This window comes from Erythranthe guttata, chromosome 4, assembly GCF_056151865.1.
Source record: "Erythranthe guttata isolate IM_541 chromosome 4, IM_541, whole genome shotgun sequence".
Lineage (NCBI taxonomy): Eukaryota > Viridiplantae > Streptophyta > Magnoliopsida > Lamiales > Phrymaceae > Erythranthe > Erythranthe guttata.
This window is the reverse complement of record NC_142536.1, coordinates 20,165,596-20,180,527: the sequence shown is the minus strand read 5'-3', so window position 1 is coordinate 20,180,527 and position 14,932 is coordinate 20,165,596. Positions and strand designations below refer to the sequence as shown.

General features: G+C 35.1%; 3 protein-coding genes across 3 annotated transcripts in view; 2 read left to right on the top strand and 1 right to left on the bottom strand.

Annotated features, from left to right (window-relative positions):
* Window positions 1-14,932, top strand: part of LOC105955962 (small ribosomal subunit protein eS8) — a 38,944-nt gene that overhangs the window by 3,711 nt on the left and 20,301 nt on the right. The window lies entirely within an intron of this gene.
* On the bottom strand, window positions 305-2,141 carry LOC105955967 (UV-B-induced protein At3g17800, chloroplastic). The gene is made up of 2 exons (XM_012979776.2): window positions 1,601-2,141; window positions 305-1,248 (listed from the first exon to the last, which is right to left on the bottom strand). The coding sequence occupies exons 1-2, from the start codon at window positions 1,930-1,932 to the stop codon at window positions 501-503; spliced, it is 1,080 nt and encodes a 359-aa protein (XP_012835230.2). The 5' UTR covers window positions 1,933-2,141; the 3' UTR covers window positions 305-500.
* LOC148771374 (uncharacterized) lies at window positions 4,429-5,430 on the top strand. Its single transcript, XM_088817609.1, has 2 exons — window positions 4,429-4,461; window positions 4,729-5,430. The coding sequence occupies exons 1-2, from the start codon at window positions 4,429-4,431 to the stop codon at window positions 5,428-5,430; spliced, it is 735 nt and encodes a 244-aa protein (XP_088673735.1).

Genomic DNA, 14,932 nt, shown 5'->3' with positions numbered 1-14,932 from the left:
GATGCAAAGTGATATCCAGCTAAAGTACAATGGGTAAAGTGGAATTTACCCTTTATTTTTTATACCCACAAAAAATGCGGAGCTTCTTGATGATGTGTTGTTGGTATTACAAATTTTTAATTTACCAGGCAAATAGCATAGACTCGACAATACCTGCCGAGCTTGTGTTAGATGTGCAAGTGAAGAGGCTGCAGGTGGATCAGTTCAAACCAGTCGAGCTCGAACCTTATTGGCGAGATCATGCCGTTATTATGGGTGGTTATCGCATGCCTAAGAAAATATATGCCACCCCCATCCTAGAATATTTAAAGAAGAACATTTTCTTTACCAAATCACTTCTTATATGTACATTAATATGTAAAAAGAGTATATATGCACACACTATACACATATCCACATTTTGCTAGATGCAAGCAAGAAATAGTTCATCTATACAAAAGTATACGCCTATTATTTATAAATTAAATGAAAAAAAAAAAAAGAAAACGAGCCCATTTAATTCAGTTCTCGTCGAGCATATACACATCACTCACAGAATTCTCCGATTCCCACAAGAAAGAACCGAAATCAACAGCTTCCAACAGAAACCTCTTCAGACTGGCAAACGAGGTTGTAATAACATCATCGGTTGTCACCTCATCCCCAAACAGAGCACAGCTATGTCTCTCGATAAGATTCATCGCCTCAATAGACTTCGGTTTTGCACACATCTGAATCATCTCCTGGTCGAATCCCATCACGTAAAATCCCAAATTCTCCTGCGATATTTGGCCCACACAGCCAATGACATTCGATTCTACAGAAAAAATCTCCGAAACCGGAAGTTGACTTTGACCTTGACCACCAATACTGAAGTTGGAAGTGCTCGTGTTTAAGACCCGTTCGAGGAAATGTCTCAAAGAAGCGGACTTCAGAAAGTATCCGTACAAGATAGAAGCAGCGTATAATCGGCAGAGGCGAAGCCTTTGTATCTTGGTTGTGACCCAAGTGTCGGTGACGTTAGCGTTACCCTTGCATCCGATGACAGCGCTCAAATGCTCCCTCACCATTTGTAGAACTTCGAAGCTATGAATAGATTCGAGCTCCCATTCCTTCGAAGGCCAAATCTCGAACCTGCCTTTGTAGACGCATTTGGATAGCTTCGGAACCAAATGAACTCTCATCTCGGAAAACTTGTGCAGTATCATCATATACATAATATCTTCGACTTCATTTTGGCATTCGTTCTGTTTTAGCTCCGCAATTCTCCTGTCATTAGTTTCTTATGTCAGTAAATAGTACAATGACAATCGAGTCTTTTGTGCAGATTAAACCAACATTACCACGGTTTTTTCTCGATGCCGTTTTTCTCGACGAGTTCTCGGCCCTCGTCCTATAACGCGTGCATCAAAAAATAAAAAAATAAAACATTCTGAGGACTGAGATCCAATTTTTACCTAATTATCATATGCATCATATGATTAGGTAAATAATTCAATGCTCAAATCAGAGAGCATACATACATACATAGTACATACACAAGCAATTAAATAGTTTTAAGCATATGTAATTGAGTAACAAATTGGCATAATTAAGATTAGAGACGGAGAGATCAACAAACCTATGAAGGCAAGCTTCGTCGGAGCCGAGGCTGAGCTGCAAACGCGCCGCTACTACATCCCTCTCCGCCGCCAGTCGCCGCAGCTCCTCCGTAGCGGTGATCTGAAAGTTGCCGGGATTGTCCAGCAACACACCGGTCAGGAACCTCCCAGCCGGCGTCGTCGGCACCAGCGGCGCGCTCAAGCCGCTGAACTCGCACCTGCTGGCACTCCTGGAACTAGCCACCACAGACGACGGCCTCCGCCGCGCACAAAAAGTGATCGGACGGCGGAAGGCGGCCGCGGCGGGGAGAGTTGTGAAGCTGGATTTGGCGTACGAAAGGCAACAGTCCATTCAACAATCACTTCGATGCCGTTGATTGATTTTCAAAAGTGGATAATCGATGCTGGTTTTGAGGGTTTTGATAATTGAATTTGTTTTTTAACAGAGGTATGATAAGTGCAGTAGTCCTATATAAAAGGGTAAGGCAGAGATATATTACATACAGAGGCCGTGTACGTATAGGATAAGGTGAAGAAGATATATTATTATTATTATTATTATTATTATTATTATTATTATTATTATTATTATTATTATTAATTTGTTATTATTAGTGTGATGGGAGACCGAAGGAAGAGTGGTTTTGCCGATATTGGTGGCGACAAATTCTTTTTCTTCTTTTTAGATAAAATAAAAGACATCTATATTTCAATCTCATCACTTCTTTCTTCTTGTTTTGTTGAATTGTCACTATTATAAAAGATTAAAACAAAATCAAAAATATAAAATTAGATTAGACTAAATCATGTGTGATAAGCTTGATCTAGCAATCGTTGACAAGTGTATTCAAACATCGGTCAATTGCCATATACTCACTTGCTATAACTGTTAGACCATTCATTGCGAGACACTCTAGAAGTATCTATAACGAGTTAACATTAGAACAATCTAGAGCAAATTCTACCAGCATTTTTATAAATATTCGAGTTTCTTCCATTCTCTGTGATATTTTACTCAACCAATTACATATTCCCGGAGTCAACTAATAGTTAAGTAGTCTATACTATGTTACACATGATGAAATACACGATATTTATCATTTAAACACACATTAATATTAGAGCAACTCCAACCCATTGTTATCAAATGGGGTTATCTAATACTCATTTGATAACCAAGATTATACTTTGATATCTCTATACAACTAGTGAACTCCAACCACAAGTATCAAAAAACAATTATCAAACAAATTTATGATTATTTATATATTATTTATTTTTTAATCCATTTTAAATAATCATACAAAACCGATTTTTCTGGTAAATTATCCTCAAAATCAATATTAATCACGTTTTTACCTTTTGAAAATAGAAAAAAAAAATTATATATGCATAGAGATTCTTTTTTTTCTTTGGAATTTTATTGAAGCTCTAGAGGAAAAAAAAATGTGTTAGAGATTTTTTTGAGATTTTTTTTTCTAGAGGAAATTTGTTGAATATGGTAAAAAAATTAATTTTATTCTGTTGAGATTTTCACGTAAACAAAAGAAAACTCAATTTTGTTGAGGTTTTTCTTTTTTCATGTGCTCCTATTTTTTAGGAGAATATTTGATAATTATTTATTTGGGATGTATTTTTACTTTCCGATGGATGAGTTATCAAAATAGAACTCTATTGTAATAACCAGATTGGAGGATATAGTTTTTAAATTTGGGGAGTCAAATGAAGGTTAATGTATTTGATAACCCATTTAATAATCCCGTTGAAGTTACTCATAGTGTGTTTAGATCAAATGATAAAAATAACCTTAAAGAATAATGAAATAAAGTGAAGGTTCAACGCACAAAGCTAATCGAATAATTGCCTTTCCCACCAACGGCAAGTTACCACTAAGTAAACGACAATTTGAATTGAATTATGAATATATATATATATATATTTGCAATTATTGAGCATTTGCAAAAGAAAAATATACAGGCATGATTGTGAACTCCGAGGTTAAATAAGCATAAAGCTGGGGCCCACATTTATATATCTTATCTTATCAGCCTCTATTCTTAAATATGTTTCTGATAAGATCTGAGTGAGCTATCATTCCATCCAATCCCCTTGTTGCTAGTTAATTTTACTGATCCCCTTTGATTTTGAAAGTCAACAATTTTGACTTTACTCTTGATACATTGTTAAAATATTTATATAATTAAATTCCTAAATACACGGAATAAATAAAATAGAAAATATCGGTAAATCGAGAATCTCCAACTAAACATAAAACATAATTTCTAAATTAAATTATTAGGATACAAACATCAGTTGTACATTCCCTACATCAAATCAAATGATTAAACATTACTTTTCGTAAAACATAAAACATTTCGAGAAAAAAATGGGCTATCAAGCCCGGCCCAGCACAAAAATAGGCCTTTCAACCCTAAATGAAGGTCCAATAAATTAATAATGAAATAAGGCTGCAGATATTTGCAAGACGAAAATTACTAAGTGCAAGACATTACTTCATGCAAGACCAAAATATAAATAAATTTACTAAGATCAAGACTGGAAATTACAAATATAACCCCAATAATAATTTAGATATTATTAATTTAAATTAAGCTAATTGCTATTGCAAGACCAAAAAAAAATACAAAAAAAAGAATAAAAAAAAAAGGAAAAAAGAGAGGGAACTCACTCCCCCAACAAAACACCAACATCTTCTTCTTCACCCTCATTTTACACATTTTTTTCCACAAAAAAATCTTCCATATTCTCCAAAACTCTTATCACATAAAACCCTCAAATCTTACTAAAACTTGAAAAGAAGGACATTATGGATACACAAGACATAAATATGGAGGATTCTAAGGTCGAAGAACACAAAGAGGTAAGAAATATTGTACTTTGTGATCGTTTTTCTCGTTTTTCGCACCTCATTTCACGTACAAAAAAATCGACATGTACAGGTCGAAATATCCGCTTAATATCGACACAGTAGTGTTGAAAATTTCAACATAATTCGACACTCCTTAACTGTCGAATTATATTGAAATTTTCGACATTATGGTGTCGATATTAAGCGCATATTTCGACGTTGGTGTGTCGAATTATCAATGTTACAATTGTGTAACCAATTTTCCGATTTTTCTTGCAGAGTTTTGTACCTAGCGCGTGTAGTGGAGCTAATGCATGTAGGGAATTGGCTTTGGATTATTCACATGAATTTACCACCCATGAGGAGTTTGCAACAAGGGACAATTTAGTCACATGTGTGCGCGAAGTTGGTATGCGACTAGGAATGATAATGTCAGTAAAGTCTTCAAACCCGGGAAAAAATAGACGTAGAAGGCCCTACGTGGTACTTGTATGTGAGCGTGCGGGAGTGTATCGTGGCAAAAAGGTACCCGGTCAAGACGACCAAGGAAAGGGAAAAAGGCAAACAACGTCCAAGATATATGAGTGTCCGTTTGAGTTGAAGGGCCAAAAAATGGGCATGGATGATGAAGAAGTTGGGTGGGTGTTGACAGTTGAATGTGGTAGTCACAACCACTCAGATTTTGAAAACTTTCAAGGCCACTCATATGTTGGAAGATTAACAAGTGAAGAGATGGCACTGGTAGAAGACTTGTCAAACGCATTGGTGAAACCAAAGGCAATCTTATCATCACTAAAGTTGAAGAATCCTACAAATGCGTCTTTAATTAAGACGGTTTATAATGCTCGTCAGAAGATCCAGTTCAAAGAGAATGCTGGTAGAACTCAAATGCAATTGTTGATGTTGAAGTTGTCCGAAAATAACTACTTCGAGTATCACATATATTTGGAGGAGACCGACGAGGTAATGGACTTGTTGTAGACCCACCCTACGTGCATTAAATTGGCATGTATTTATCCGTATGTATTGGTTATGGATTGTACATACAAAACCAACATATACAGACTCCCATTCCTGGAGATTGTGGGTATTACTTCTACGAATAAAACGTTCTCTGTTGCATTTGCATACCTTCGGGCGGAAAAAATAGACAATTACGTATGGGCCTTGAAGAGCTTGGCGAAGGTCATGGAAAGTTGTCCTAGACCTAATTGTATAGTCACAGATCGAGAGATGGCTTTGATGAAGGCTATAGAGATCGTATATCCCTCCAGTCAACAACTTTTGTATCGATGGCACGTGAGCAAAAACATTCTTAGTAATTGTAAGAAGATGTTCAAAACAAACAATGATAAGTGGAAAGATTTTGAGTCGGAATGGGCAAGTCTTGTTGGTCAAGAGACAGAAGAGTCATTTCATAAAGAATGGGATGTTATGAAAACAAATTTTGTTGACTACCCGGATGCTTTAACTTATGTCTCTCATTCGTGGTTGGATCCGTACAAAGAGATGATTGTCTCGGCTTGGACAAACAAACATAGGCATCTTGGAACGTACACTTCTAACCGGGTAGAGGGTGCACACTCACGAATGAAGAAAGAGTTGGGAAATAGTATGGGCACATTTGTAAAGATTTGGGCTCATATTGACAACCTACTGATGCATCAATATACGGAAATCAAAGCCTCGTTTGAGAAGAGCAAGAATACTTACCAACACAGTTACAAAGTAACGATATACAACGAACTTCGAGGATGTGTGTCGTTGTACGCTCTTGAGCAACTCAAACTTGAGGTGAAAAAATCACTTGAGTTGCTTCCGAACGAGTTTATGTCTTGTATTTGCGATATCCGAACCACTCATGGATTACCTTGCGCCCACGAACTTCATGGTAACGTCATAAATCGCACTCCCATCTCATTGGACTGGATAGACCCGTATTGGAAGCACTTGAGCATGGAGCCAATGATTTGTACAAAGGATGAACATCTCCCGACTGATGCGGAAGAAATGGAAGCATGGCGGGCTGTTTTCGATCCGTCCGACGCAAAAAAAAGGGTTCAATTGCTTATGAAATTGCGGGAGATTACACACCCCGAGAGTAACTCTCTCATTGAGCCAATGCAAAATGTTGTTACCAAAGGTCGTCCCGGAAAAAAATTGCGTATTGATAAATCAACCCGACACAACCCATCCAAATTTGAGTACGAGCTTAATTCAAGCAAAGATAGTTGTTCCCCAAAGGTAATTTTTTTGAAATTTTTAGCTCATAGTTCATTTTTTGGTTTCTCATTTAGTAATACGTGATATTGGTTAAACATTGTAGACTCCTGAGAGTTGCACTCCTATTTCTGGTATCCAAAAGCAACGTGAACAGCTTATGCCGCAGCCGATCACTGTATCGATGGTAACCGACATCTTCAATCGAAGCACCGGTAAATCGATGGTGTTGGAAAAACTACCGGTAATATATGCGTAAAAATATATCAGTACAATATCGACACCAGCGTGTCGAAAAAAACAACAATTTTCGACGCTCTAGCGTCGAAATATGTCACATTTATCAACATCAACATGTCAATATTTATCATAATTTTCGACATCAATATGTCGATATTTCGCTGTAATTTTTTTTCCCATTCTGTATTACTAATTTAACCTTCTTATGCGCAGGTTCGAAAAAAAACTACCAAGGATATATATATTAAACAAATACATCCGAAGTTCCGAAGATATGTTGGAGATATAACCTTGTACTATCTATCAAATCCGAATAGTTATTAAACAAATCCACCGCTCTATGAAAGTCAACACCAATGCACTATCTATCACCTTGTACGAATGACGTACAAGGGGCATCAAACCGGACCTCTCGACAACCTCGGTCATAAAAGGAGCCATCCGCCACTTCTCCAACATTGTTGTGTGATTATGAACCCTCACACTTTCGCGCTCCTACAATTTTAATAAAAATAAACATTCAATCAATAAAGTAAATAACTTCAATAACATATGTATATGTGTGTCTATAAGTGTAAAAGTACCTTTCCGGACAAAATCTGTCGGGCGATATGATTCTCAAACTGCGGCATAAAGTCTGGTATTTATGGTCCTCTGGGGCCAGCCGATTGGCTACTAGATCCACCAACTTCAGTGGTCGATGTGAGCGGTGGATCCTCAGGTATGGACAATGAAGGCTCAACATCGGTAGGTAAACGTGTACGATTGGCCGGAGGATCGACCCGAGTAGCTTGAGAATCGCCACGTCGAACTTTACGATTGACCAATGCCTTTCTCTTGCGCTCAGAAGCAGTTTGGGGAATACGCGGTTCCACTGGAAAAATATAAATATAATATTAATCATTTATATAAAAAAAAAAAAAAAAAAAAAATCAGTTTACCAGTCAATTTTCGACATCATAGTGTCGATATTTGTACACAAAATCGACATAAGCTCTGTGTCGAAAATTGTACACAAATTCGACACAGCAATGTCGAATATTGCTCCAAAACTCGACACCGGGTTTATGTCGAAATTTTGTACACATATCGACATTGAGATGTCGAAAAAAGGTCCAATAATCGATAATTGTTTGCTGTCGAAATTTGATTAAAAAATCGACACCAGTGTGTCGAAAATTAGCCAAAAAATCGACAAGTACAGGTCGTTTTTTGTAAAACCGCAACTCCTTCAACAATAGTGCTACAATCGAACCCTAGAATCATCAAATATGTTCTAAAATGACTTGAATTCATTATTCTAACAATAAAATCATGTTTATCACATTTATTTCTCAAAAAAAAATTAATTCAAAAAGTAATTTCCTTACTTGCTTTTCGTGAGATTGTTGTGGCGGGGTTGGGGCAACAACGGACTTCAACGGCGACGGGGAGGTGGTGGACTTCAACGGCGACGGGGCGACGACGACGGCGACGGGGCGACGATTGAGTGCTGCAATTGATTTTTTTGTTTTCTTCTTCCCTTCTTCCCTCCTCGTTTTTCAATTCTCAATTCTCTTTTTTCTTTCTTTTTTTATTAATTTTTATTTTTTAAATTGGTCTTGCAAAAGGAAATTAATAAAATAATTTTTATTTTGTTTGTATTTTATTAAGGTTATTATAGTCTTTTTATACTGAATTTAATAAAAAAAAAATAATTTGGTCTTGCCCTAAGTAATTTTCGTCTTGCAAATAGTCGCTGCCATGAAATAAACCTACATGCTTTTAAATGTCAATACTTGGAAATTTGCAAGATCCAAAACCTGCAAAATAAGTATTCAAAGATTAATAAAACGAATTCAATAATTAATAAATACAAAAAAATATGAGAAAATTAACTTACTCGGATCTTTTGAGGTCATAAAGGCCAACCCGTCGAAGAAACAAGTCGCACCCGCTTTCCACATTTGGGCCCAATATGAACTAAAAGAGTAACTCGCATGTACGGCCAATGAATTCGGGTTGAAGCACTTTCCTCCGGGTTGGATCGGGTCGCAGGTCCGATTACCCTGACTGCAAGCATACAATATTTTTCGTTCCAAATTCAGAAAATTTGATTTTGATTTTTTTCTGAATTTTTTTGGATCGAAATTGGATTATATATGAGATTCCAATTTCCGATCCAAATTTCAATTTTGGAATATAATTACGAACATTATCCTTATAATGCGAATAAAATTATACATTTTATATTATAAGTGACTAAAATTAGGAATATTTCGATTTTCGCCAATTTCGATCCTAAAATTTCCGAATAGGAACGAGTTTTTCCATTCAAATTTACAGATATTTTTTCGTTTTTTTTGGAACGGGAAATGGAATGGATTTTTCACTTGCGAGAAAAAAAAGAAAAAAAAAACATTTTTTTTCATGGGGTGTTTCATTTGGAATTACCGTACGCCTAACTAGGCGCTTTTTGGCTTTTGTGCACAGTGGGGGTATTTAGGTCATTTAACTATGAAGGGACCACTGACCATCAGCAGCTAACTATCTCTCTCTCATCTCTCTCTCTCTCTCTCTCTCTCTCTCTCTCTCTCTTCGTGCGTGAAGTGTGTGTGCAGAGTGTGAGTTTTAGAGCTGTATACATGATGTCTCTTCTTCATATTGCAGAACAAATTCTGTTTTTCCCTCCTCCATAAAAACCAGAATGAAAGAAAAGTATTTAGTTCGAGGATAATTTATTTTGACTCATTTTCATTTTCAATTTCTTTTCTTCTAATTTTCTCCGGTTGGTTGGTCAGTGAAGAAAATACACATCACTGTGTGATTTTTTTTTTCTCTAAATCTTTGCCAGAAAAAAAGAAAAAAGGTACTCAGGATCTCATGTTACTTCCCCCTTGTTTCTGATTAATCTACTCCAAAAATAAATGTTGTTTCGTGTCAAAGAGAAACAAGTGATCGTCTTTCCCATGCATATATGTATGGAAATGTACGTGAATATACATTTCACTGTTTCAGATTTAGGGTTTTCACTTGCATCTTTAAAATCGCTGTATATTTTTTTTTGGCATATGAGGAAATGAATCACCATTAAAGGGTCTGAGCTACTGCGTTTTTTCAGCTAAAAAAATATGGAAATAATATAACGTTCAGTGCATGCAGTGTGTGTGTGTGTGTGTGTGTGTGTGTTCGTTCATCGTTCACATTTTTTAAAATCTCAGATCTGCATCTTTAGTTTGATCTTTATTTTACCCAGAAGCAATATCTTGAAGTACAGATTTCACATAAGTTTTGCAGCGGTTAATTAGTGTTTTGGCCAGTAAATTTGTCTGCTTTGTTTCTATATTAGTGCTATTCTCTTTCCAGCCGCCTGACTTCGTCCTGCTATACCTGAAAAACCCCATAAAAAACTCCCAGTCGTCCCTTTTTCCTTTTTCACAAAGTCCATCACCTGACCATGGTTGCCCCTCTCTCTCTCTCTAGAACTCTCTCTCTCTAGATCTCACAGACACACACACACAGGGAGAGACACACACACACAGACACAAACACACTCACGCACGCACACACACACGCGCGCGTCGTCTCAGTTCACACCATTGCTTTGCATCATAAATGGCATCTGTGCGTGTTTGTTAATGTTTTGTTCTACATACTGGTTCGTCACAAATGATCACACTCTCTCAGACTAAACTAACATCTCCATTTTTTGTTGTACTCTGTTTTGATCTTCAAGACCTTTTGCCGCCGTTGAAGGATTGATCGATCTGAGCTGCGGATGATGTCCAACTTTGCCGAAGAATTTTGAAACTTGAAAATTGAGTTGATAACGGTTTGTTCTTTAATTTCGACTTCTTTGATTATATATATATAGGTGAATTTTCACGTATTTTTCTTTGACTAGAAAGGTGTGACGTGCGTTGCACGTCTCTATTAATTTATGTATATATTAAAGTATATTGAAATAGTAGATGTGATTTTATTTAATATTAATATATATATACTATGTATTTACGTTACAATATCTATTTTTTCTTATGTTATTCAAGTAATTACTATCATCGTCTTGAATATCATATGTGTAGTGATTTTTTTTTTCTTTTTAATTAGAACATTTTCGATCATGTGATTACTTTCATTTCGAGTTGTCTCATCTACTCTTGATTGTTTCTTATTTTTATTTTTTTTCATTTTTAGAACAAATGACTAATAAATATTAATGAAAAATTAAACATAAATGAAAAATTGGATGGAGACATGATCATTGTCGTGAACACACGGTTCACGAGTGAGAATCGACCTGGGTTCACAATTCAAAAGTACAAGACCATTAACCAATCTTAAGATTAAGAATTTGATTATAATTTTTTTTTTTTTTAGTACAAGGGACAAATGAATATTAATGAAAAATTAAGATGAATTAATCATTAATTCATTTTTTTTTATTTAGTACAATTTGTAGTCGCTGTTCAAACAAACTCCATGATCCTGAATGTACTTAAGTGCATCTTCAGACGAACTTAGATAGTATTCCATTTCTTCACGCGGACATGCTACGTGAGTATCATTTGGATCATCCTTAAAGTAACTGACTACGTTCGCATGTTTGTAGACATTGTCCATTAAATCCTGCACCGAGACTTCATAATCAGACAACTCTTGATGAGTTGACTTGAGCTCGTAACTGATCACTAGTACAGAACTTGTTTGTCCCCAACAACTTACTATCATAAAACAAATAATTTGAATCAGTTGTGTGTCTATATATATATATATATATATATGAGTGGAATATATATAATTAATTAAAACTTGTTATACTTACAACATTGATTTTGATCTGGTACGTCGGGTAAAATCCGGGAGATTGACGGGCGCAAGGAAAAACTAGCGAATTCGTAGTTGTTAGGCGGTATGTCAGACATGATCGGCGAAAGTACAGTCGAGTGAAAGAGACGAGCTAGTGGAAAATTCACTAGTCGTCGGTCCTGTTCAAAACAATACATCATACCGTAAATAGGATCGGGACTTGCAGTATCAGCAAAATGACAAAATTGTATCTTATAAACATCTTTCTGCAAGGCAGTTCACTTTTGTTTGGAAGTAAGAAACAAATCATTAATTACCGGTAAAGAAAAAAAAAATGAATTAATCAAAGAAAAATACGTGAAAATTCACCTATATATATAATCAAATAAGTCAAAATTAAAGAACGAACCGTTATCAACTCAATTTTCAAGTTTTGTTTGGAAGTAAGAAACAAATCATTAATTACCGGTAAAGAAAAAAAATGAATTAATCAAAGAAAAATACGTGAAAATTCACCTATATATATAATCAAAGAAGTCGAAATTAAAGAACGAACCGTTATCAACTCAATTTTCAAGTTTTGTTTGGAAGTATGAAACAAATCATTAATTACCAGTAAAGAAAAAAAATGAATTAATCTATACTATATATAAAAGTGTGAATGCTAGGTGGTTTTTTCCATTTTATGTATGGACAAAAATACCCCGTAAAATAATTAAAACTTCAAGGTCAATTAAGTAAAATAGATAATAATTAAATAGTTCATTAATGCATGTTAAATACAATAATTAATAATTTCTGATTCATTGAAAAATTGTAATCACAACAGCTTAAATCTGTCGGCAATCGTTGGTTGAACCAACACTCGATTTGTGAAATTGCATTTTAGAATCATAATCAAACTCTTAACATGGGTTGGTTAATGGTCTAGGATTTTTTAATTGTGAACCCCGGTCGATTCTGACTCGTGAACCGTTGGTTCACGACAATAATCAAGTCTCCATTTAATTTTTTATTTATGTTTAATTTTTCATTAATATTCATTTGTCCCTTGTACTAAATAAAAAAAAATTATAATCAAATTCTTAATCTTAAGATTGGTTAATGGTCTTGTACTTTTGAATTGTGAACCCAGGTCGATTCTCACTCGTGAACCGTGTGTTCACGATAATGATCATGTCTCCATCCAATTTTTCATTTATGTTTAATTTTTCATTAATATTTATTTGTCATTTGTTCTAAAAATGAAAAAAAATAAAAATAATAAACAATCAAGAGTAGATGAGACAACTCGAAATGAAAGTAATCACATGATCGAAAATGTTCTAATTAAAAAAAAAAAAAAAAATCACTACACATATGATATTCAAGACGATGATAGTAATTACTTGAATAACATAAGAAAAAATAGATATTGTAACATAAATACATAGTATATATATATATATATATATATATATATATATATATATATATATATATATATATATATATATATATATATATATATATATATATATATATATATATATATATATTAATATTAAATAAAATCACATCTACTATTTCAATATACTTTAATATATACATAAATTAATAGAGACGTGCAACGCACGTCACACCTTTCTAGTCAAAGAAAAATACGTGAAAATTCACCTATATATATATAATCAAAGAAGTCGAAATTAAAGAACAAACCGTTATCAACTCAATTTTCAAGTTTCAAAATTCTTCGGCAAAGTTGGACATCATCCGCAGCTCAGATCGATCAATCCTTCAACGGCGGCAAAAGGTCTTGAAGATCAAAACAGAGTACAACAAAAAATGGAGATGTTAGTTTAGTCTGAGAGAGTGTGATCATTTGTGACGAACCAGTATGTAGAACAAAACATTAACAAACACGCACAGATGCCATTTATGATGCAAAGCAATGGTGTGAACTGAGACGACGCGCGCGTGTGTGTGTGCGTGCGTGAGTATGTTTGTGTCTGTGTGTGTGTGTCTCTCCCTGTGTGTGTGTGTCTGTGAGATCTAGAGAGAGAGAGTTCTAGAGAGAGAGAGAGGGGCAACCATGGTCAGGTGATGGACTTTGTGAAAAAAGGAAAAAGGGACGACTGGGAGTTTTTTATGGGGTTTTTCAGGTATAGCAGGACGAAGTCAGGCGGCTGGAAAGAGAATAGCACTAATATAGAAACAAAGCAGACAAATTTACTGGCCAAAACACTAATTAACCGCTGCAAAACTTATGTGAAATCTGTACTTCAAGATATTGCTTCTGGGTAAAATAAAGATCAAACTAAAGATGCAGATCTGAGATTTTAAAAAATGTGAACGATGAACGAACACACACACACACACACACACACACACACACACACTGCACGCACTGAACGTTATATTATTTCCATATTTTTTTAGCTGAAAAAACGCAGTAGCTCAGACCCTTTAATGGTGATTCATTTCCTCATATGCCAAAAAAAAATATACAGCGATTTTAAAGATGCAAGTGAAAACCCTAAATCTGAAACAGTGAAATGTATATTCACGTACATCTCCATACATATATGCATGGGAAAGACGATCACTTGTTTCTCTTTGACACGAAACAACATTTATTTTTGGAGTAGATTAATCAGAAACAAGGGGGAAGTAACATGAGATCCTGAGTACCTTTTTTCTTTTTTCCTAGCAAAGATTTAGAGAAAAAAAAATCACACAGTGATGTGTATTTTCTTCACTGACCAACCAAACTCCATGATCCTGAATGTACTTAAGTGCATCTTCAGACGAACTTAGATAGTATTCCATTTCTTCACGCGGACATGCTACGTGAGTATCATTTGGATCATCCTTAAAGTAACTGACTACGTTCGCATGTTTGTAGACATTGTCCATTAAATCCTGCACCGAGACTTCATAATCAGACAACTCTTGATGAGTTGACTTGAGCTCGTGAATGTACTTAAGTGCATCTTCAGACGAACTTAGATAGTATTCCATTTCTTCACGCGGACATGCTACGTGAGTATCATTTGGATCATCCTTAAAGTAACTGACTACGTTCGCATGTTTGTAGACATTGTCCATTAAATCCTGCACCGAGACTTCATAATCAGACAACTCTTGATGAGTTGACTTGAGCTCGTAACTGATCACTAGTACATAACTTGTTTGTCCCCAACAACTTACTATCATAAAACAAACAATTTGAATTAGTTGTGTGTGTATATATATA

Excerpts from the sequence above, each read along its gene's own strand:
- LOC148771374 (XM_088817609.1), top strand. The coding sequence starts at position 4,429 with ATGGAGGATTCTAAGGTCGAAGAACACAAAGAG. Across the intron at positions 4,462-4,728 it reads AGGTCGAAGAACACAAAGAG|AGTTTTGTACCTAGCGCGTG; the intron begins GTAAGAAATATT and ends TTTTTCTTGCAG.
- LOC105955967 (XM_012979776.2), bottom strand. The coding sequence starts at position 1,932 with ATGGACTGTTGCCTTTCGTACGCCAAATCCAGCTTCACAACTCTCCCC. Across the intron at positions 1,249-1,600 it reads GACGAAGCTTGCCTTCATAG|GAGAATTGCGGAGCTAAAAC; the intron begins GTTTGTTGATCT and ends AACTAATGACAG.